The 24887-nt window shown below is 38.3% G+C and overlaps 1 protein-coding gene across 5 annotated transcripts in view; it reads left to right on the top strand.

Annotated features, from left to right (window-relative positions):
• The window catches only part of TP53BP1 (tumor protein p53 binding protein 1), a 74589-nt gene that overhangs the window by 24925 nt on the left and 24777 nt on the right, over positions 1 to 24887 (top strand). For all 5 annotated transcript variants that reach the window (XM_047736468.1, XM_047736469.1, XM_047736467.1 and 2 more), the window contains 5 exons: positions 7962 to 9285; positions 15437 to 15556; positions 16317 to 16520; positions 20896 to 20953; positions 23471 to 23563. In XM_047736468.1, the coding sequence (XP_047592424.1) occupies positions 7962 to 9285; positions 15437 to 15556; positions 16317 to 16520; positions 20896 to 20953; positions 23471 to 23563 (1799 nt within the window). The remainder of the gene's footprint in view (positions 1 to 7961; positions 9286 to 15436; positions 15557 to 16316; positions 16521 to 20895; positions 20954 to 23470; positions 23564 to 24887) is intronic.

The following is a 24887-nucleotide window of genomic DNA, read 5'->3' as shown; positions in this document are numbered from 1 at the left end:
CTTCATGGATTCTTTAAAAAAATTTTTAGGGATGCCTGGGTGGCTCAGTTGTTTAAATGTCTGACTTGATTTTGACTCCTGTCATGATCTCATAGTTACGAGATTGAACCTGGTGTCGGGCTTCACACCCAGCTGGAGATTCTGTCCCTTTCCCTCTGCTCCTCCCTGGCCCCCCACAAAAAATTTTTTAGCTATTTCCCCATCTTCTCAGTATAGTTACATCATAATTTTGTTTAAATCATTATTGAATTTACATATTATGAATGTTGTTATAAACACTATTCAAAGCAGAATCTGTGGAATATTATTTTTCATGTTTGCATAATTTCTTATTTTCTCTGGAGTTGATAATATAGTTTTTTTTATTTCTTTAGTTTTCTACAAATTTCTCACTTCATCAACCCTAGGCTCTCCACCACTTGTCAAAATCTCCTTTCAAGATGTTTGAGGGTCTCAAACTTCATCTCTTTGGAGAAACCTCTTTTGGAGACTCCTGATTTCTGATCTTTTCTTTTCTTTCTTTTTTTTTTTTTAAAGATTTTATTTATTTATTTGACAGAGATAGACACAGCTAGAAAGGGAACACAAGCAGGGGAGGTGGGAGAGGCAGAAGCAGGCTTCCTGCTGAGCAGGGAGACTGATGCAGGGCTCGATCCTAGGACCCTGGTATCATGACCTGAGCTAAAGGTAGATGCTTAATGACTGAGCCACCCAGGTGCCCCATTTAATCTTTAAAAAAAAAAAAAAAATTTTTTTTTTTTTTTTTTAAGATTTTATTTATTTAAGAGAGAGAGGGAGAGGGAGAAGCAGACTTCCTACAGTGCAGGGAGCCTGATATGGGGCTGGTTCCCAGGACCCTGAGATCATGACCTGAGCTAGCGGCAGATGCTTAACTGACTGAGGCACTCAGGCGCCCCCCCCTCCTGATTTCTAATCTTTCCTGTTTTCTTCTACGCCTGGTGTGTTAATTCACCTCCTTTTCACCACAGTCCTTGGAGGTTGTCTTTATGTGTCTTTGTGTTGGATTCTTTTTGGGTTCCATGTCTTGCTTGGTTTACTCTCTCATTTTGGTAGAGGACATTGTTTAGTAGATACTCTCTATCTCATTTTTTTTTAAAAGATTTTATTTATTTATTAGAGAGCACATAAGCAGACTTCCCTGAGTGGGGAGCCTGATGTGAGGCTTGATTCCAGGACCCTGATCATGAACTGAGCTGAAGTCAGACGCTTAACCAACTGAGCCACCGAGGTGCCCCTCTACTTTCATTGTTGATTCATAGTTTGTAGAAGTATAGAATCCTAGGTTGGAAATAACTCCTTTTAATTTTTGAAGGCATTGTTCCACTGTCTTCAAACTTGCAGTGTTGTTGTTGAGTAGTGTGCAGCCAGTCGGATTTTGATTTTTAATATGTAAGCTGTTTTTCTCCTTAATGAAATCTTGTAGGACTTACTCTTTTTGTCTCTAGTGTTCTGAAATTTCCAATTCCACAGCACAGGTTTATTTTCATTGTACTGGGTAGTTGTTAAACCCTCTTAATCTAGAAATTTGGGTCCCTTCAGTTCAGGGAGATTTGTTTAATTTCTTCCCCTTTGTCATTTCTTTCTTTTTTTTTTTTTTTAAGATTTTATTTATTTGACAGAGATCACAAGTAGGCAGAGAGGCTGTGGGGGCGGGGTGGTGGTGGTGGTGGTGGTGGGAGGAAGCAGGCTCCCCACTGAGCAGAGAGCTGGATATGAGACTGGATCCCAGGATGCTGAGATCATGACCTGAGCTGAAGACAGAGGCTTAACCCATTGAGCCACCCAGGTGCCCACCTTTGTCACTCTTCTTAAAATTTTTTCTTTTACTAGAATACCTGTTTTTGGGATTTTGAAACTCCTAGAATAGTCCTATAATTTTCTTACTTTGTCTTGTACTTTACATTTCTGTCTTTGCAAAAAAAATTGTTTTGTTTTTTTTTAAGATTTTATTTATTTGACAGAGAGCAGAAGAGGGGCAAAGGAAGAGGGAGAAGCAGACTTCCTGCTGAGCAGGGAGCCCTGTGCAGGGCTCAATCCCAGGACCCAGAGATTAATGCCTGAGCTGAAGTCAGACGCTTAACCAACTGAGCCACCCAGTCGCCCCCCACCATTTTTTAAAGTGTATTATCCAGTGACTTTTAGTATAGTCACAGAATTGTGCAGTTAGTCTCCACAATCTAATTTTAGAACATTTTTCATCTCTCCCCCTCCCTCTAAAAGACCCCATGCCCATTAGCAGTCCCTCCATTTCCTCTATCCCCAGCCCTAGCCAACTGCTAATCTACTCCATGTCTCTGTAGATTTGTCTGTTCTGGATTATTTCATAAGTAGAATTATGCAATATGTAGTCTTTTGTTTTCTTTAAATTAGCATGTTTTCATGGTTCATTCATGATGTGGCATGCATCAGAACTCCATTCCCCCCTTTTTTTTCTTCATTCCTTTTTATTCTGAATAGTGCTACCAGATTCTATGTATATAACACATTTTATTCATTCATCAGTTGATAGACATTTGGGTAGCTTCCCATTTTTGCTTATTGTGAATATGCTACTGTGTACATTCATGGACAAGATTTTGTGTACACATATGTTTTTATTTCTCTTGTATATGTCTAGGAGTGCAGTTGCTGGGCTCAATCTTCTTTAGACCTAAGTTATTAATTTCTTCTTCTGGGTTTTTAATTTAGAAACTGGTTTTTTCTCTGTTTTCTTTTTGTTAAAAAAAAAAGTAGCACGTCTTGTTTTATGGGTATACTATCTTATCTGCCTCAGGATATTATTAATAGTTTTTTGAGAAATTTTCTCTTTACTGCAATAGTCGCTATTTCTTCAAAGAGATTTTAGTTAGTTTTGATGTTTGACTTTAAAATTAAAGGGTTTCCTCAAGTGTCTGATAATCCTTGATTATCTGCTTTGAAAGTATAATACCAGAACACTGATTATAAGTTCTGAACTGGTGGTTGATACTTATTTCTGGGATTCACTGTAAAGTGGTCTGCTGGGCAATTTTGATGATCCCCTTGTATCAGTATCTTGATTTGTTTCAGCATGGTCAGTTTCCCCAGAAAAATGTCTAATCTCCTGTCTCCTGTCTGTCATTGTTCTAGAAGTCTGTTGATGGAAGAGGGCTTGGGGTGTTGGAAGGCAGGTACAGGTTCCATTCAGTATGTGAATTTTCACTTCATCTCTCTGTATCTGAGAGTTGAACAACAACTTCTTCTTCTTCTTCTCCTTCTTCTTCTTTTAAAGTTTGTATTTTATTTTATTTTTAGTAATCTCTGCACCTAACATGGGACTTGAACTCACTACACCAGAGATCAAAAGTCACATGTTCTTCCACCTAAGCCAGCCAGGCGCCCCTGAACTGCTTCTTAAATAGCTTTCCAACCAGTCCTGCTGTTTTTAGCTCCACCCTCACCACCACTTCCAGAGTCACCTGGTGCTGCTGCCAAGTCCTGAATCTTTTTTTGGACATGGTGGTTCTGTGGTGTAATTTGGGTTGCTTGGCTTTCTCCACTGCTGGCTTAGAATTCAGCTCTCACTAGTCTGTGAAATAGGTGATGACTCTTCCAAAATTTTGTTGCAGTTATCATTTCTTCTGTTCTTTTTCTTGAAAATACATGTTTTAAAAAAAATTTACTGGGGCTCCTGGGTCACTCAGTTGGTTGGGCATCTGCTTTCAGCTCAAGTCAGGATCCCAAGGTTCTGGGATCCAGTACCTTGTCAGGCTCCATGCTCAGTGGAGAGTCGTCTTCTCCCTCTCCCTCTCGCTCTGCTGCTTGTGCTCTCTCACTTGCTCACTCTGCTCTCAATTGAATAAATAAAAAATTTTTTAAAAAAGTTTACTGTTTCTGGGGCGCCTGGGTGGCTCAGTGGGTTAAAGCCTCTGCCTTGGGCTCAGGTCGTGATCCCAGGGGCCTGGGATCGAGCCCTGCATCGGGCTCTCTGATCGGCGGGAAGCCTGCTTCCCCCTCTCTCTGCCTGCCTCTCTGCCTACTTGTGATCTCTCTCTGTCAAATAAATAAATAAAATCTTAAAAAAAAAAAAGTTTACTATTTCTTAGTGGGGTTTTGGAAAAGAGTTAAGGTAAATGTGTGCATTAAATCCACCATTTTGATTTTTTGCCCTTATTTATTAAACTTACTACATTTTATTCTTAATGGCTAACCTTTGCACATCTGTTATTCTATACCTTGATCCCTGGAGTCCAAGTCAACCTAATTATGATGTTGTAAGATCTAAATACTTATGAGATAAATACTGATCAAAAGATAATTAGGATAAAGGTAATTTTGTGTATTTTTTTCTTTCTTTATATATTTGTTAATTGCATTGCCTCTTTCACCCTTCACAAGGGTGTAAAGATTTTATTTATTTGAGAGAGCACAAGCAGGGGGAGCAGCAAGCAAAGGCAGAGGGAGAAGCGGGCTTCTCACTGAGCAGGAAGACTGATGTGGGAAAGGATTGGTAAAATATGGTTTGATACTTGACACTTTTTTCATATCTGATATACATGTTAATTCGGGGTTGACAGATTACAGAGGACTATGAATAGCTCTTAAGCTCTATATATGTGAGACCAGTTTTTGACTGGTTGGGTTCTATGGATTTAGGTCTGTACTGAATCTAGACTTAAAGATGGACTCATACTGAGCGTAGACCTGACAGTTCTCCATCACTCTTTGTTCAGAGCACTGGGGAGTTTCTGTTCACTTAGCTCAGTCATTCTGACCAGGCCTCTAGGGAGTCTCAGCACTGTGGATTATTATGGGCCAAACACTCTTGAGGCTAGATCCAGGCAGTCCTTAGAAATAGAGCTTGTTGATAGGCTGGTTAGCCCATGACGAAAGTTCCACTATATTAAGCAAAAATCCTGTAAAAAAATCACACCAGTATTTATTCTAATAATGCTTATAAGGTATTCATAATTGAGGGGGGCAACTGTTTAATGGATATATGGTTTCATTTTGGGGTGATGAAAATTTTTTGAACTAGAGGTGGTGGTGGTTGCCCTGCCTTATAAGTGTTCACTTTGAAGTGGTTAGTTTTCTGTTATGTAAATTTCACTTAAAAGATATTTGCAGTTTAATAACAGTGTCTTATATGTAAGCATTTGTAAAATGACTTTTTTCAGTAGGGAAAATTACATATTTGTTGTAGACGATGTCTAATATATGGATAAATGAAAGTTAAGATCATAATTATATTGGGGCACCTGAGTGGCTCAGTCTGTTAAATGTCTGCCTTTGGCTCAGGTCATGACCTCAGGGTTCTGGGATTGAGTCCCACATCAGGCTTCCTGCTCTGTGAGGAGATCGATTCTCCCTCTCCCTTTGCTTGCTACTCCCCCTGCTTGTGCTCTCTCTCTCAAATAGATAAATAAAATCTTTAAAAAAAATCAATTACTCTATATCAGAAGTAACTATGTTTAACCTTTTTTTTAAAATAAAATTTTTTTTTTCAAATTTTGTTTATTTACTTGACAGACAGAGATCATAAGTAGGCAAGAGAGGCAGGCAGGGAGCCCAATGCGGGGCCCGGTCCCAGGACCCCAGGATCATGACCTGAGCTGAAAGCAGAGGCTTTAACCCACTGAGCCACCCAGGAGCCCCACGTTTAACCTTTTTATGTATATATTTATTAATTTAAGAATACATGAAATTAAACATGTATAAAAAGAGTATAGTAAAATACATATTCATGTACTTTTTTTTCCTCCACTGAAATGGAGACTTTCTATTTGGTGCATAGCCTGAATGTTTTCCTCTTTTAATGTTCATAAAAGTAACTTTCTTTTTAAAGATTTTGTTTACTTGTTTGACAGAGAGAAAGACAGAGAGGGAACATAAGCAGGGGGAGTGGGAGAGGGAGAAGTAGGTTCCCTGCTGAGTGGGGAGCCCAACGCAGACCCCACGGATCATTGAAATACTTTGTGTCACAAGTTTTACATGAATCTCTTTCTTGGAGCACCTGGCTGGCTCAGTCAGAGGAATATGTGATTCTTGATCTCCGGGTTTTGAGTTTGAGCCCACATTGGTTGTAGAGATTAGTTTAAAAAAAATAATAAAATCTTTAAATGAATCTCCTATTAGACATTCAAGGTGTTTTATATTGTTTTCTATTTTAAATAAGAAATTTGGGGCGCCTGGGTGGCTCAATTGGTTGAACAACTGCCTTTAGCTCAGGTCATGATCAAGAGTCCTGAGATAGAGTCCCACATTGGGCTCCCTGCTCAGCAGAGGGTCTGCTTCTCCCTCTGACTGTCCCCCTCTCATGCTCGTTCTCTCTTTCTCTCTTTCTTTTTCTCTCTCTCTCTCAAATAAATAAATAAAATCTTTAAAAAAAAATAAATTTGCATTGAACAGTATTGTAGCTTAAGTCCCAGTTCCATCAAATCATTTCCCCGAAATGGAATTATTGAGTGAAGGGGTATATGAAGTTTCAGGACTGTTGTTTATTGTCCTAATGTCACTTAGAAACACTGAACCAGTTTTTACTCAGTCATACTTGAGAGTCTCAAATTAATGACTTTTATCACCTGAGAGGATAAACTGTAACCCCAGACGTTGAAATGTAAGTGGTTATGGAATATATGGAATGTTTGGCATCCTGTTTTGATTTTCTCTTTCCGTTAAAAATCATAGGCAATTAATGCCTTACCAGCTACGTCTAGAGTTATATAGCATTTATGTCAGGCAAAATAACACACTAAATGTAGGTTCTTACATAAAAACATGTCTAAGCTTTGAGTTATTTTCTCTTTTTTTTATATTAAGATATTATTTAAAATAAAATACCATTTTAAGTGGATAGTTTGATGAATTTTGGTAGTTGTGTACAAATGTATAACTGCCACCATCAATGTGTAGAAAAGTTTCCTCACCCTCAGAAGTTTCTTCGTAATCTTTACAGTTAATTCCTCCTCCCCATCCTCCTGATCTCTTCAACTTCAGGCAACCACTCCTCTGCCTTCTGTCACTGTAGTGTTTTTCTTTTTTGAGAATTTCACATAATTGGAATCGTAAAGTGTATATGGTCTTTTGTGTTTTAATTCTTAGCATATTTTTGAGGTTCAGTCGTATTACATGTATTAGCATTTTATTCCTTTACGTTGTTGAATAGTATTCCGTAATATAGATATCCACAATTTGTTTATTCGCCAGTTGACAGATACTTGAGTTGCTTCCAGTTTTGAACTATTATGAATAATACTGCTATACACATTTGCATACACATTCTAGGATGGGCATAGGATTTTATTTCTTTTGGGTAAATACTTAAAAATGGAATTTCTGGGTCATATGGTAATGTGTGTTTTACTTTGTAAGATACTGTCCTGCTCGTCTCCATTTTGCCTTCCCACCAGCAGTGTATGAGAGTTGCACTTGTTCACATCTCACCCACGGGATGTAGTCTTTTTAACTTCAGCTGGCCTTGTTGGTATATAGTGGTGTCTGTTGACCGATGATACTGTAAGCTTTGGATTAACATCTGTTTTATGAATGCTAGCCTGTTTTGAAACAGTACAAAGTAAAATAAGTGTATATTCCTACATTGTAAGAACTGAAGTGGGCTGTGTAAGCATTTGTTTGAATGATTACTATGAAATTGAAGGCCCACCAAACATATGAAATGATTTTAGTAGCTTGGTGATGTATAGTTAAATTTAAGTGTCTTCCTACCCTTAGAAGGATAAGGTAATACTTCATTGTTTTTATTTATATTATGCTGATTCTAGGTTAGTGGTTCACAAGAAAAGGATTAAACAGTGACTTGTATTGTTGAAAAGACTGGTGATTTATGAGCTTTGTATTTCTGAGATTATGGCCCTAGAGTTCTATAATTCTTGAACAATTGGTTGAGAAATTTTAGATGAATTCAGAGATTAGATATAAAAGAAATATTATGAACAAATGATTTATTTCTTTTTGTTCCTCAGGACATTTTCATTCCCTCTCCAAGTTTGGAAGAACGATCAAGTGATGGGAAGAAAGGTGGAGATTTGCATAGTTCATCTTTGACTGTTGAGTGTTCTAAAACTTCAGAGATTGAACCAAAGAATACCACTGAGGATCTTGGGCTATCTTTGACAGGGGATTCTTGTAAGTTGATGCTTTCTACAAGTGAGTATAGTCAGTCCCCAAAGATGGAGAGCTTGAGTTCTCACAGGATTGATGAAGATGGAGAAAACACACAGATTGAGGATACTGAACCCATGTCTCCAGTTCTCAATTCTAAACTTGCTCCTGCTGAAAATGATAATATCCTGATGAATCCAGCACAAGATGGCCAAGTAGAACTGAATCAGAATGATAAAACAAAAGGGGATGACACAGAAACCAGGGACGACATTAGTATTTTAGCCTCTGGCTGCAAAGGCAGAGAAGAGACTGTAGCAGAGGATGTTTGTATTGATCTTACTTGTGATTCGGGGAGTCAGGCAGTTCCTTCTCCAGCTACTCGATCTGAGGCACTCTCTAGTGTGTTAGATCAGGAGGAAGCTATGGAAATTAAAGAACATCATCCAGAGGAGGGGTCTTCAGAGTCTGAGGTTGAAGAAATCCCTGAGACTCCTTGTGAGAGTCAAGGAGAGGAGCCCAAAGAAGAAAATATGGAGAGTGTCGCATTGCACCTTTCTCTGACTGAAACTCAGTCCCAGGCGTTCTGTCTTCCAAAAGAAATCCCAAAACAAGAATGCCAGGAAGCTATGGAAGTTGAAACCAGTGTGATTAGTATCGATTCCCCCCAAAAGATTCCAGTACTTGACCAGGAATTGGAACATAAGGATCAGGAAGCGTGGGAAGAAGCTACTTCAGAGGATTCAAGTGTTGTCATTGTAGATGTGAAGGAGCCATCTCCCAGAGTTGATGTTTCTTCTGAACCTTTAGAGGGAGTGGAGAAATGCTCAGATTCCCAGTCGTGGGAGGATGATGCTCCAGAAATAGAACCATGTGCTGAGAATAGAGCTGATGCCCAGGAAGGAAAGAGTGCAGAATATGAAGGAGATCTGAAATCAGTGACTGCAGAAAAGGAACCTGTAGAAGTACATTCTCCACAACCTCCCTTGACTTTAGAGAGAGCAGGTGATGCTCTGGGACCTGACCTAGAGATGCAGGAGGCAGAACCTCCAGAGAAAACTGATAACGCGTTAACAAAAGACTCAAAAATAGCTAATGCAAAGCAGCTGGGCTCAAGTGTAGAAGCCCCGGAACCGGAGAAGGGCTCTGCCCATGCTTCGCAAAGCTTCTGTGAAAGCTCTAGTGGTGAGTGTGCTTAGAAATTGTTGTGTGTTTCCAACCAAATTGTGACTTGGAATGGAAGGTAGGAGGGAACTGTGCTTATATCAGGGCAGAAAATTTTCTTGGAGTTATGGTTGTGAATAGCCAATAATAGTTGTATGTCAGCATTGTAACTCAGGAATAATCAAAATGAATTTTCTAAATATTTGGAAATTGTATCAGTCTTGTTTTCTACTTAGGTCCCAACCATTTTTTATATTTTTGTATTTTGACAGTTTCCTTGAAATACAAGGATTTTTTATTACCCTACATAGTAAAATATTTAGAACTCTGTTAATGAGTGTACTGTTACTGTTTTTTTCCTCTTTATGGGCAAAAGTTATAAATTTGGTTCAACACATATATATCTTAAATGTTAAACTGGAAAAGGTATTAGTTTGTGTTCTTTACCTACTTTATCTAAGATCAGAATGAGAATATAGATTACTTTCTTTTTTTAAGATTTATTTATTTAACAGAGAGAGAGAGAGCACAAGTAAGCAGAGGGGCAGGCAGAGGGAGAGGGAGAAGACGACTCCCCGCTGAGCAGCGAGCCCCATGCATGGCTTGATCCCAGAACCCTGGGATCATTACCTGAGCCAGAGGCAGCCGCTTAACCATAATGAGCCACCCAGGTGCCCCATAGATTACTTTCTGAAATATTTTTGGAATATTCTATATGACATTAGCTGAAAAGAATCCCAACTTTCTAAATGCCAAGAGTTCGTATAATTTAAAAACAAAGTTTTTAAACTATGAGTTTAAAAAGCGATTGAGTTCGTATAATTTAAAAACAAAGCAAACTCCAAAAATAAAAAAAATAAAACAAGACACCAAGTTAAGAAAACAAGCCTCTAGGGATATGAAAATGCAGTATTTGGGCATCATAGCTATTAGTATGGGTGATCGGACTTTCTGGTGGCTTATACTTGTCTAGGTGTGATTATTAGTAGTACTTTTTTTTTTTTGGTACCTTTCAGAATTGCCCCTGTTTGTTAGGAGTTAGGTTTTGTAATCAGGATTCCTACTCTCCACCGCCCCCCCTTTTCAGAACAAGAAAATGTAGCTGAAAAAGAAGTTAGGAGTTATGGGTTCAGTCTTTTCTTTCTAAAGTCAGGACTAGTTAATAATTAAGGTGGGATTAGAACCTACGTCTCCTCCTGATTCTGAAGTCTCTGCTTTTTACTCCTGTCAACTGTGTAATATAGTTTCTCTGAATCTGACGAATAATGGCAACCATCTGAATGATTTAATATTGTTGAATATTTTTGTAATTGTGTTACATCTGAATATTGTTGTTGACCTAGGCTAAGAAAATATTAGAACCTATAGATTGTTTTAATATGGTTACTTAAGAAGATTTTTAAATTATCTTAGTTGTATGCAAAAGAAGCTTCTAACATTGGGATATTAATTCTGTCACATTAACTATATTCTCCATGAATTCTTGTTTACACTATTACTTGGCAGGGACAGTTTTTATTGTCGACATTCCCATAGTAAAACTTATTTTTGCTAATATTTATCTAGATTGTTGAAGATACTAGTAAGTTATTTTCTGCTTACTTCAAGATTTTAGTTTTTTGGTTTTTTTAAAAAGATTTTTTTAAAAGATTTTTAAAAGATTTTTTTTTTTTTTTTTTAAAGATTTGGGGTTTGTTTTTTTTTTTTAAAGATTATTTGACAGAAGGAGACACAGGGAGAGAGGGGAACACAAGCAAGGCGAGTGGGAGAGGGAGAAGGAGGCTTCCCGCCAAGCAGGGAGCCCGACACGGGGCTCTATCACAGGACCCTTGGATCATGACCCAAGCTGAAGGCAGACACCTAACGACTGAGCCACTCAGACACCCCAAGATTTTAGTTTTTGAGCAAACAACTAAAAATAGTAAAGCCAGTAGTTGGACTGTTAGAGAATTAGTCTAAAGTAAGTCATTCAGAAGAGCATGGCTAGAAAAAATTATTCTATAGTTAAAATACAGTTATTTAGTTGCTAAAGTTAAAGAGAGACTAATTTAAATGAGAGTAACCTAAAAAGTTAATGGCTCTTTAGTCTGGAAAGACAGAATGAAAGGTATGAATTGGTTGAGTGCCAGGTTTGTTTAATAAGATTTCTGTACACTGAAGTTAGAAGGGTACTTTTGTTTTTTGTTAATAGCTTTATTGATTTAAAAAAAAAAAGGTATCTGCTTAAAAAGTTCAAACAGGAAGGAGAAGAGGATTTTGGAGAGAAAAGGAGACAATCACTGTTAAGTGCCTATATCTATAGATAGATAACTTGGAGACCTTTTCAGACATCTGTTTAAGGAGTCTCTCTTTATAAGATTTTACTTATTTGAGGGAGCGATCGAAAGCGTGACCGAGCACGAGCGAGTGGGCTTGCGTTTTCTTGAGCGAGCAGGAGGGAGGGGCAGAGGCCTAGGGAGGAACAGATTCCCTGCTGAGCAGGGAGCAGGATTCTGGGCGTGATCCCAAGACCCTGAGATCATGACCTGAGGTGAAGGCAGGTGCTTAACTGACTGAGCCACCCAGGCGCCCCTTAAGGAGATATTGAAATTTGAAAAAGGAAATTTAGAAAGATGGTACTTAGAAACCTGCCTTATTCAATATAAAATACACTTTTGGTAGGTTGATTATGTGAAAAATTGTGACAAGTTAACAAGTCTGTAATTAAATCCACAATTGGTAGTCTGTGATAGGTTAATAATGATCAAGGACGCTAGTATGTTTTGTGCTTTAGCTCTAACCTTTATTGGCTTACTTTATGGAATTATCATTCTAATTAGCGATTAATCTCACAGAGAGACTCTTAGGGTATACTGTTTATGCATGATGTCACCCAGTATAGAAGCCCTTGTATTTTTAATTAGATGGTTTTTAATCAGTTGTAAGAAGTGACCAGTTCTTTTGAGCACAAAAGAAGATTAAATGGGCTATAGATTGTAACAAAGTTAGAAGTTGGGGAGACCTTCCTGACATAAAGAGCTTTAAATAATCACTTTGAACTAATGAATTCTCTAAAGTCCTTAGTAATAAGGACAAACACCCTGTTCAGCTGGCTTGATGATTGATATTCAATTTCCTTTTGTTCATTGCTGTCTTTCTTCATAGGTTGGTATGCTGGCATAGAGTAGGATAGCCCATGATAATCTGGGATAGCAAGAAGAGACTTGATAATTTAAACAGTAGGCATGCTAAATGTCAGAGAAAGAATTAAATATGTGGAAAATTCCAGTATTAAAGGCTAAAATATTATTTTGCAGGATGGTGATAACTTGACTAGATTAGTGGTGTCTTTCAGTTGAGTTGAACAAAAGCAGAGAAATGGGAAAGCATTTGGAGGACATTGAATAGAGGCTTTCTGAATATGAATAATTAAAGGCTGCATCTGATTAATTGAATGCTGACTAAAGACAAGAATTTATCTTCTAGTGGAAATTTTGGCATTTTGACAAGGGGCTAACATGTTCAAAGTAACATTTTATAGGAATGTTGCTTTGGTTGTTTTGTGCTGAAAGTATTCTGGGTTGGGGAAAGGGGAAGACTTCAGACAGAGCATGGAGTTGATAGGCTGTTGTAATAATCCAGGAATGAGTCATTGAAGGCCCAGATAAATAGTGTCAGTGTTGCCTATAAAATTAGACTCTTTTTTCCTATTAAGATGTAGGAATGCAGCGGGGTCAGTGGTGCTAAAATAGTTTTTCATAAGTGTTATCTTGTGCCGTGCAAAGGAAACCCTCTTACAGGGAAATATAGTGTTCAGTAATTAGTGTTTGCATGTTATGTTTGCATATTATAGTGTGACATAGAAGGATGGATTTAAACATTTCATGTAGATTTTTAAAAAAATCTGCATGGTCAAACATAATAGGAGGGATGGTTCCTGTCAATAAAACAGTGCAGTGCAGGTGATTGTTCCAGGAACCAAAATTTTATAAAATACATCTTTGGAATGTTTGATATTTGTGAGATGTTTTTTTACTTTTTAGTTTCTGTATCTCTTCTAAGTCTTCTTTATTAACCTAAAGGACTTGCTTTTTTAGGGAATTGCCAGAGAATGAATCCTTACCTACCTGCCCCATTTCTCTTTTTTCTGTTACTGTAGTGGTTTTCTTTGCCATTTAAGATGTGATTCTGAGGGGTGCCTGGGTAGCTTATTTGGTTAAGTGTTGTCTTTTGATTTTGGCTCAGGTCGTGATCTCTGGCTCTGCTGCCCAGCAGGGAGTCTGCTTGAGGACTCTTTCTCTCCCTCTCTACCTGTCCTCTTGCTCATGCTCCCTCGCTCTCTCTAAAATAAATGAATCTTAAAAAAAAAAAAAAAAGCATGACTCTGATTCTTCACTCATACTCTTTACAGTTCCTTTAGCTGAGCATATATACTTCTCACCCTTTATTTCTAAAGTGTTTTTCGTTTTCTCTTTTCATCCCTTCAGGTTACTAATTCATTTTCTTTCATATGTTTTTTGTTGTTTTGTGACTTTGAAGAAAAAAGTATCAAAGTGCTTTATATAAAAGATAATAAAGAACAGAAGTGGAATTGGAAAAAGATGGAAAGAGAAAAATGTATTATCAGAAATAAACTTGTTCTTCATCCAGTTCCTGGCACAGAGCTCCAAAAATCCTTATAATTTTCTAAGTGATAGGAATATCTTTTGTTATACTTTTTTTAAGATTTTATTTATTTATTTGAGAGAGAGAACACGAACAAGGAGAGGGAGAAGCAGACTGCGCTGAGCAGGGACCTGAAGTGCGGCTGGATCCCCTGATGCTGGGATCCTGAACTGAGCCAAAAGCAGCTGCTTAACTGACTGTCCCACCCAAGTTCCTCTCTTTGTTATTCATATTCAACCCTTTCAGACACTTATGAGATTATGTGGATGAGGCTATTTAGGGTGGAATTCCTACACAGCCTCAGGACAGGGCTGTATACCAGGAAGACCTAGGGGATTGAAACTTTCAGCCCTGCCCACCCTTCTCCTGGAAGGAAGGGCTCGAGAGAGAGATAAAAGCTCAGTTAAAAACTCTTGAATAAGATTTAATAAGGTTTCTCCTTGTTAGGAGCCAGAAGGGTGGGTATCTCATCCTAGTTGCTTGGGGCATAAGCTCCTGCAATCAGAACCCTTCTAGACTTCACTCTGTACAGCTTCATCTGGCTGTTCATCTGTGCCCTTTTATAATTGGTAAACGTAAGTAAGTGTTTCTCTGAGTACTGTGAGCAGCTCTTGTAAGTTAGTCATTACCTGAAGGAGGCTGTCGTAGGATCTAAAAGATACAGCTAGTTGGTCAGTAACACCGGTTAACAACCTGGCTTTGTGATTGGCATCTCTAGTGGGGGCAGTCTTGTGGGACTGAGTTTTTAATTTGTGGGATCTGATTCTAATTCCAGGTAGATAGTGTCAGAATTGAGACACCCAGTCAGTGTCTGCTGAGAATTGGAGAATTGCTTGGTGGTATTAGGATACACAATGGGCAAAATGTTTGCGAAGGAGTAGCGACTGGGTATGGCAGATTGTAGGTATTTTGAGCCATCAAAGGAAAATAAGTACAAATTTTCATAAGTGATGTTTTAATAGGAGCAGTCTGGCACAGTTCTTTTTTTTCTCCCAAACTTGGTCATTTTATTAAAAGAGGTAAACAAATCAGGAAAATGTGATTTTGGCCGTTGACTAATTTGATTAGTAAAAATTTGGAACCAAGGCCTAGTTAAAAAGTGAAGTTTTATATCTTAGCAAATGTTTTATGTTATTGATGACTAACCAAAATGTGTGTATAGGGAATGCTCATATATGTGAGATTTACCACTGTGCAGACATTTAGGTATGAATATTACTATCATGGCCTAGAGTGAGTGCTGGTCAGTACATGTTACTTCTCATCTCCTGCTTCTTAGGGCCTCTAAACTTTGGACGTCTTCAATTTTTCTGTTTTCTGATTGTATGCTTTGTGTCAGTCCTGTTGGTGGCTATAATGAGAGCACAGAGAATAGTAGGAAATTGGTTGGGTGGTCTGGTGAGGGGGGTTGGGAATGAGCCCAATTTAGGGAGCACAGGAGAAGAATAATTGAAATATTTCTTGCAGTTCTTTTCAGTTTTACTTTTTTTGATAATTCCATTTTGGTCATCTTTTTTTCCACCTCCAGAAACTCCATTTCATTTCACTTTGCCCAAAGAAGGTGAGATTATCCCACCATTGACAGGTGCGACTCCACCTCTTATTGGACACCTGAAATTGGAGCCCAAGAGACACAGTACTCCTATTGGTGAGTGGCTAAAACATAATGGTATTTAAAGCAGAATTTCTGAGGTACCATTCTTTATGCAAGTGATTCTTTTAGATCTGAGGAGTTGGGTCTGCCTGATAAGGTTGGTTTTTGTCTTAGGAAGAATAAGGTTGTAGTATTGGATTCTATGAATTTACTCCCAAAAGATTTTGAGCAGTAATGAAAAGAAAGAAAGGGTGGAAGGAAGGAACAGAAAGACTACTTATGAGGATTGTATTCTGTTACTTTCAAGGCAGTAGAATCTGAGTGCTAAGGAATGATACAGAGCTATTTTTATAAGGTAGGGTCAGGAAATAGGGTAGAAGTACTATTTATTCAGTACCCTGGCTATCAGTCTGCTGCTTGACAGGGCAGGAAAACTTAGATCCTCCTTCCCTGAAGCAGCCAGTAGTCTTCTGCATTAACCTATTTGTTTTCTCTAGTCAGTGCTGGGAGGTAACAATCATGCCGTCTGGAGTCTCCTGCTACCTATGCCTGATGCTGGCAGATGTGGGTTGGCTGAGGGCTCATGCAGCATCCTTTGTCCAGATGCAGAAGTGGAACTGAATCCTGTTGCTCCTCTTAAGACCAGGTGTCAAAACTAGTGCGTAGTTGTTGATACTGTGACAGGATCTATCCTAGGAACCCCCTGCAGTCCTGCAGAGCTGTGGAGCCAAACAAGCAAAATGATGACCTTGAATTGTAGTTTTTCCTGTTTGTATTTTAGTGTTCTTTCTTCCTCCTGCCTCCCTTGTTTCAGGTATTAGCAATTATCCAGAAAGCACCATAGCAACCAGTGATGTCATGTCTGAAAGCATGATGGAGAGCAACGATCCCATACTTGGGAATGTAAAAGGAGATCCTGGGGCTGCCCCAGAAATGGATGATAAATTGTGTCTAAAAATGAAACTGGTCAGTCCTGAGACTGAGACAAGTGAAGAATCTTTGCAGTTTAATCTGGAAAGTAAGTTTATTTTATGTTAATCTTGGGTAATTAGTAGCTGCAGATCATCTGAGAAGTATTAGTTATCTTCTAGTTACAGTGATTAATACTTGTATTACTAAATGTATCTCTGAAGTCTTGTTCTTATAGATTTAATTCTTTGCTTTCGGCTAGTCACTGTAGTGTTACTGAAGACACTTCATTTTATAATCTTTTGTGTGTTTGTTTTTCTGTAGTAAACCTGTATCTCTAAAGTAATTGGTTTCCATATTCAGAGAACAATTAAGAAGAGGGTAGACACTGTAGGATTGTGGATTCATGTTGTAGGCTTATGTTGACTATTTTCATGTTAATTAATTGCACATCCATTAGTATGGCTAAAATGCAGAGAAGGTACAAAGGAGGCTGCAAAGTAGGATCCAGATTCGAAAAGGCCTTTTACATGATGCTGAAACACTGAAGAATTTTAGGTTAGGGAGTAATACCAGATGTGTTTTTTTATTTTTATTTATTTATTTTTTAAAGATTATTTATTTATTCATGAGAGAGAGAGGGAGGCAGAGGCAGAAGGAGAAGCAGGCTCCCGTGGATCAGGGAGCCCAGTAATGTGGGATTCCATCCCAGAACCCTGGGATCATGACCGGAGCTGAAGGCAGATGCTTAACTAACTGAGCCACCCAGGTGCTCCAGATTGGTTTTTTTAAAAGGATCAGCTGAGTGTCTAAAAATATTCTGCCTTTGCATTCTTCCTTGCCTTGCCCATTTCCTGTTCTCCTGCCTGGAAAAGTCCCTCTTTGTTTAACCAGGAAGTAGGGTCACTACTAGAGGAGGTGGAAATGAGGGGTTGAATCTGAGAGGTGAATAGTAGACCAGAGAGAACCTTGGGACAGGGAAGAAAGAGGGTGGGGGGGGGGCAGTATGAATTTACATCAGAATTTAGTTTTTATGATAGTGCTCTAAAGTAGATATTCTTATTTCCAGACACAGAGAGCTGTTCCAGTTACATATCTAAGGTCACAATAACTTTTTTTTTTTTTTAAGATTTTATGTATTTATTTGAGAGAAACATAGAGCATGAGCTAGGCGGTGAGGCGTGGCAGAGGGAGAGGGATGAGCAGACTGCCCACAGTGTGGAGGCCCACTAGGGGCTTGACCCAAGGACTCTGGGATCGTGCCTAAGCTAAAGTCAGATTCTGAAGTGACTGAACCATCCAGGTGCCCCAGTAGTTTTTAAAAACATATTTATTTTAGAAAACAGGGAGGTAGGTGGGGGAGAGGGAGAGTCTTAAGTAGAATCCATGCTGAGCACGGAACCTGAAACGTGACTCCCATCTCAGGACCCTAAGGTTATCTGAAACCAAGAGTCTGATGCTTTAACTCACTGTGCCACCCAGGCACCCCACTAAAGTCACAGTAATTGCTAAGAGGTAGTCCTAGAGTTTGAATCAGATCTGTTTGACACAGAAGTTTATATAATACTTCCACTAGGTAGTTTCTAAATGCTATTTAATGGAGTTAGAGCAAGAAGTCTTAAAGGATTGTAAAGGAACATTCAACAAAGAGGACTAGAAGAGTATGAAGATGGAAGTCTGTGGGGACTTAAGAAGGTAACAACGTGAGACACAAAAGTAAGGGTCTGATAAGGTATATGTGAAAATGAACAGTGGATTTGACAATTAGAATCCATTTGGTGACTCTAGCAAGAACTATTTCAGTATGGTGCTTTGGGTGGATGCTATACTGGAGGTAATTGAGAATTGATGGGGAAAAGAGGTAGCAGATATATTATCCTTTAGAGAAGTTTGAGGAAAGAAGGAAAAATATGTCAAGTTAGAAATTCAGGATTGGAAATATTTTTTCATTTTTATGCCTATAAACATAGGGGCCTAAGGAGATTTATAGAGTGGAAGAAAGTCTCCAAACAGATTGGTTAAAGATGAGGGATCAAGGGAAATAGTTGGTGGATCAAAATCCTGGGGGTATTGGGAAAGGAAGTTTTCAAAGACTACCACTAGAATTGGTGGACTTGAATAAGAAGTGCCTTGCATTCTCTGTGGAGACCAAAGTAAAGAAATTTTAGCCAATATACTTTGAGTTCTTAAGATATACCAGGCAGTTTACATGTACAGCTCAGTAAATCTCACAATAAACCTGTGAAATAGGTCCTTTATTACCCTCATTTTATACTTGAGGAAACTGAGGCATAGGGAGACAGCAGCTTTCCTAAAGTCGAATGCCTAGTAAATAGAATAGCCCGAATTCAAAGTAGTTTTAAGAAACAGGAGTGCATGGCTGGTTCAGTTGGAAGAGCATGCGACTCTTTGATCTTGGGGTTGTAAGTTCAAGCCCTGTGTTGGTTGTGGATTCAACGTAGAGATTCCTTAAAAAAATAAATTATTAAAAAAGCAAAACAAAAATGGGGTGCCTTGGTGGTTCATTTGGTTAAGCATCCAGCTCTTTGTTTCAGCTTAGGTTATGGTCTCAGGGTCGTTACATCAAGCTCAGTATTGGGCTATGTGCTCAGTGGGAAGTCTGTTGGAGATTCTGTCTCCCTCTCCTGTTGCCCCTATCCCCCCCACACCCTGTGCACACATGCTCGCTCCCCCCCCCAAATATATAAATCTTTTTAAAAAATTAAAAAACAACAGTCGTTTTAAGAACCAGAAGTCTGGGTCTGAATTACATTGCTATTCTGCTTTTCAGTGCTTAGTAATTTGAATCTTACTACTCAGAAATTAAAGTATTACATGTTTCCATTTTTAGTATATCTAATATCAAGTGGGGTCTATCAAGAGAGTATGTGGTAGCCTTGAACCTTTATTTATATTTATTTTTAAATGATTTTATTATTTTTTAAAAAAGATTTTTATTTATTTATTTGACAGAGATCACAAGTAGGCAGAGAGGCAGGCAGAGAAGAGAGGAAGGGAAGCAAGCTCCCTCTGAGCAGAGAGCCCGATGTAGGGCTCAATGCCGGGCTCTATCCTGGGACCCTGGGATCATGACCTGAGCCAAAGGCAGAAGCTTTAACCCACTGAGCCACCCAGGCACCCCTTAATGATTTTATTCTTAAGTATTTTCTACATTCAACATGGGGCTTGAACCCACAGCCCAGAGATCAGGAGTCATGTGCTCTACTGACTTAGCCAGCCAGGTTCTCCTCCCCCCACCCCCTGCTTTTTTTAAAGACTGAATCTTTAGATTTGAAATTATAACTGGGAAGACCTTAAATGGAGCTAACGTTCTGGATGATAATACTGCCTTTCTTGATACCAGGAGCATTGTATCAGGCAAGCACCGTACTTTCAGTTTTAAACTCTTTTCATCCTCACGACAAATCTGTGAGGTTGGTTCTGTTTTATCTCTGTCTTCTAGATGAGGAAACTGACTCAGAAGATGGAGTGTATTTCCAGGTTGGACTACTAAATGCTGGAGCCAGGGCCTGAGCCAGGTTTCTGTTTCAGAGCCAGGGCTCTAACCACTAACGTTTTAACTCCCACCTTGTTTAGACTATGTCCAGTCATAAATGCTTTAGAAATGTTTAAAAATATTTGCTATTTTTCTCTAAGGCTGGAATAAATTGCACATGAGCAAATCTTAATCCTTTGGCATTAGTAACATTGGTTTGAGAATATGGGATTTTTTTCAGTATCACCCTTAATTCTTTGCTAGAGATTCTTTCTTGAAATTGTGTTTTGTATTTTGAGTATCTGTCGCAAAGGCACTTTGGGAAGAACTTGAGTACTGTCTGTTTTGGGTTCTATTAAAACTGCCCACTATTTAAAAGTTGTGCATCAAAAAAGATAAAATTTTGTGCATCAGTTTAAGACTTTTTAACCTAAATTTTAGTTTTGTTTTAAATTTTGTATTTTTTTTTAAATTTTACTTATTTATTTGAGAGAGAAAATGAGAGAAAAAGTACAAGCAGGTGGAACAGCAGAGGGAGAGGGAGAAGCAGACTCCCCTCTGAGCAGGAAGCCTGATGTGAGACTGGATCCCAGGACCCTGAGATGCTGACCTGAGCCAAAGGCAGCAGCTTAATCAACTGAGCCACCCAGGCGCCCTGAAAAAAGATTTTTTTACATAAATTTTATACATCTTGTATGAGAAGAGAGGAATTGATTCAGGAGTAGTTTGATTGTCATTTTTACATGTCACTGTTTAGTAATTCATTATATTGTATTTCTGGACAAACTGTCTTCTGTAGGAGGTTTGAAAGAAAATTGATTTGGCGCAAGTGAGAAAAACTTGTACCATTAAATGATAAATCTTTGTTCACTTATTCTTACCTCTTTTTGTCACTTGTTGCAGTTATTAGTAGAACAAGTTTATAAGTGTGGTACTAACTGAATTCCGTTTCTCTTTACTTTCTGTCTTTGCTTTTGTTTTTATTCAGAGCCTACAACTGGCGAAAGAAAAAATGGATCTACTGCTGTTGCTGAGGCTGTTGCCAGGTAACCAGAGCTGGTTGCTATTTAGAGGAGTTTAATATACAAAGCCACTCTGGTAATAAGGAGAAGATGATTTATTGATAGGGGAAAAAACTTAAAATGAAACTCCAGCAGAAAGGATTTAGCCATGTGTTGAATCTAACGTAGGCTGTCTTACCAATACTTTCAGTCTAATAAAGCTTTTACTGTCCTTAGAACTAAGATATTTAAAGGTGTTTCTCTTTCTTCCTTTTGTTCATGTGGGAGTACCTTTTTTTCTTTTTCCTGTTGATGAGAGAGGTTATTGCTGCTTATTGGTAAGGTAATAAAGGGTTTAATAAGAGCTAGCCTTAGACCTTGTTCCTTCAAAGATTCCTGACTCAGCTGCAACCTCAGGCCATTTTCTCTTCTGCTTGCCAAGTTAACTACTGTGTTGAACTGTTGATTTTTGCTTTGTCATGAATGCTGTAATGCTTGGAGGATGAGTGTGACCCCATCCTGAGGCTCTTGTGGTAAGCTTTGCCATCTGGTGGCTGGGAGAGTAGAACTGTTTCGTTGGTTTATAGCATGAGTCATCCAGCATGAACATACTAGCAGCAGTCGTTGGTGAAATATAGGTGAGGATTCTTAAATGGGGCTTGGCAAGTACAGTAAATAAGTAAAGCAGGCCAGGTGCCAGAGCATAGAGTATTAAGGACGTTGGCTGGCTGAATGTGTGTCCCATTTGAATATGTGCCCCTGTTCAACTCCAGCTGGTTATTACCGTGCAAGAGTGCAAACTTACTGTTGGCAGACCTTTACACTTTTAAAGAGAAAGCTGGATTTTTAAAATAAAATCCTTGCTTGTTGGGTCAAATAGAACATGTCTGTGGATTAAATTTGACCCTCAGTTGCAAGTTTCTGACCCACATGTAAATCCTTTTGAACTATACTCAATTCTGTTTTAGAGAGATGGTTCTCTGGGCTCTTGCATATTTAATTTGGAAGATAAGCAGTTGAGGGTCCTTACTCAGTTAAAGACTCTTTAATGTTAACAAGTTAAAGAAAATGGAAGTATACACTTGCTTAGGTTTTAACATAATTATATATCAGACATGACTTGTCATTAGTCTGTGCATGTGCACATTAAGAGGGAACAATGTGTTGTTGAACCTTTTGTGCCAAATGGAGGGATGAAAAATAAGGGTAAGACTTCAGTTTGGAGGATGGGTATTGGGGAGTCAGAGAATGAGATGAAATTCATTGGTACTGTTGTTAAGGAAATTGTGTATATGAGAATCTAGATTTTAAAAGTCTTTGACTATTCACTTTACAGTTAGGTTCACCATAGAAATCATTTAAGTAAGCTGTGCTTGAATATTTTATTTATCTATATATCTATTAAAAGACCTTCTTTATTTGACAGAGATCACAAGCAGGCAGAGAGGCAGGCAGAGGGGGAGGGGAAGCAGGCTCCCCACCAAGCAGAGAGCCCGATGGGGGGTCTCGATCTCAGGACCCTGAGACCACGACCTGAGTCGAAGGCAGAGGCTCAACCCACTGAGCACCCAGGCACCCCTCTGCTTGAATATTTTAAATGATTGCTTCTTTTGCATTTAGGTGAAGCAGTACCACTGTTATAAAGTGTCATCTGTTAACTGGGCTCTGTTCAGATTACTTGCTGTTATCTTCTTTTTCTCTTAAACATTTCATTATTGAAGGTTTCAAGTATATACAGAAGTAGAAAGAATAGTAGAATGCACCAATACGTATTCACCACCCAGTGTCAAAAATTACTAACTTATTGTCTTGGTTCATTTATAAATACTTCCATCACACTTACCCTCACTGGATTATTTTGAAGCTAATTCCAGCGTATCTCATTTTATCTATAAATATCTCACTGCTATTTCTAAAGAATAAGGATTTTTTATTTTGAACTTGACCACAGTGCTATGATAATACTTCTAAAATTGGCAGTGATTCCTTGAAAAAAAAAGTTGTGTTCAGATTTCTCTGATTGCATCATAAAAGTTTTTTTTACATGGTTAAATCAAGATCCAAACAAGGTCCACATACTATGTCTCTTAAGTTAAAATTTGATTTGATCTGTCTCATCAGATCTGATTATGTCCTTTTGTGTGTGTGTGTGTGTGTGTGTGTGTTATGTTAGTGACCATACAGTACATCATTAGTTTTTGATGTAGTGTTCCATGATTCATTGTTCTATTGGGATCTCCTCCCCCGCCACACACCCCCCTTTTCCCCCTAGCAATTTATTTGTTGAAGAAACTGAGTTGTTTGTTCTATAGAGTACTAAAGTTTGGACTTTGCTGATTGCATCTTTTTGGTATTTGATACAGTCCTTTGTCCCATCTTATTTCCTGTGAATCTTTTTGGGAGTTTTTAACTGTGCTAATTTGAAACAAGTATGAAGGGTATTTTGGTATAAGGTGGTTTGGGATATAGAGCAAGGATTTTATTCCCTTTGTGCCTAAAAAGGATAATCGCCAGAGGTACTTTCCCTTTCCATACTAACCCAGTATTGCTTTATTATCTTAGTTCTCCGAAGACTGTGTCTGTGTTTAGCTGTGTTTGTGAAGCCCAACAAGATGATGAGGCTCGAAGTCAGAATCCTTCCTCTGTGCCCATGAGGTGAGCATTATTTTCATAGCCTCTTTTGAGTCGTATTGATTTGCAGAATGATTGGTACCAAAATCTAGAATGTACATTGCTACCATTTTGTGAATTTGAGCTTACATTTTTATCTGAGGGATTGTGACATATTCTAGATGGATTTATAAATGAGATGTGAGAAATTTTATTTAATATTTTATAGATATGTTTTCATCTTGATTTACTTATTCTATCAATTTGAAATGATTCAGTCTTCATAAATTTATGAAAATATATCATTCTAAAAAAAATCTGTAGTTCTATATTTTCAAAATCACGCCTTTTTTCTTAGTTTTGGAACTGTTTGCTTTTAATAAGACTTTTCAGTTTTCTTTAGTTTCCCAAAGGGCAAACTGAGATGTTCACCCCAAAATTTAAAGTTTGTCATACTTGATGGAATTAAGATTTGCCTGATTTCTTTATTCCATAATCTCTTAGAATAGCTCTGAAACAAAAAAAATTTTTGAGTTACAAAGTATTTTTTCTCTATTTAAATAGAGTATCTTGTTTGGGATATACAGTTCTTATATTTAGTATAAGGAAATAAGGCAATGGAAATAAGCTTGTATTTTCATTATTAGGTGGTGTTCAGTGATTCTGTAATTAGAGAGTTGGATAATGTTTTGTCAGCGGGTATGTTCCTAATGTTATTTGCAGCATAATTTTTTTTTTTTTTAAATATTTTATTTATTTATTTATTTGACAGAGAGAGATCACAAGCAGGCAGAGAGGCAGGCAGAGAGAGAGGAGGAAGCAGGCTCCCTGCCAAGCAGAGAGCCTGATGCGGGGCTCGATCCCAGGACCCTGAGATCATGACCTGAGCCGAAGGCAGCGGCTTAACCCACTGAGCCACCCAGGCGCCCTTGCAGCATAATTTTTAATGTTACTGACATAAATAGTCAGAAGGAAATATGTCCGTGCTTTTATTTATTTGTGTGTGTGTGTGTGTTTTGTCAGTGCTTTTATTAGCATTCTGATTATTAAATGTGAGCTTGTTGGTATTCTTGAGAATCAAATAGCCCAGGTCACATTCTCACAATGGGGAGCAGCAGGCAGAGGGAGAAGCAGGCTTCCTGGTGAGCAAGGAACCTAATGTAGGACTTGATTCCAGAACCCTGGGATCATGACCTGAGCCAAAGACACTTAACCAACTGAGCCACCCAGCCATCCCTCTGTTCAGAAGTTCTACCCTAAATAAACAGCTTCTGTAAAATGTGGTAGGCTTCTTTAAGGGTGGGAAACAGTGGTAATTGAATTTTTCAAATAGTTAATCAAGTACTTTTGCTTCCAGCTTTTGACTCTC

The sequence above is a fragment of the Lutra lutra genome, chromosome 7 (genome assembly GCF_902655055.1).
Source record: "Lutra lutra chromosome 7, mLutLut1.2, whole genome shotgun sequence".
NCBI classification, from domain to species: domain Eukaryota; kingdom Metazoa; phylum Chordata; class Mammalia; order Carnivora; family Mustelidae; genus Lutra; species Lutra lutra.
Note: the sequence above shows the minus strand (reverse complement) of the source record. Positions and strands in the feature narration are given on the sequence as shown.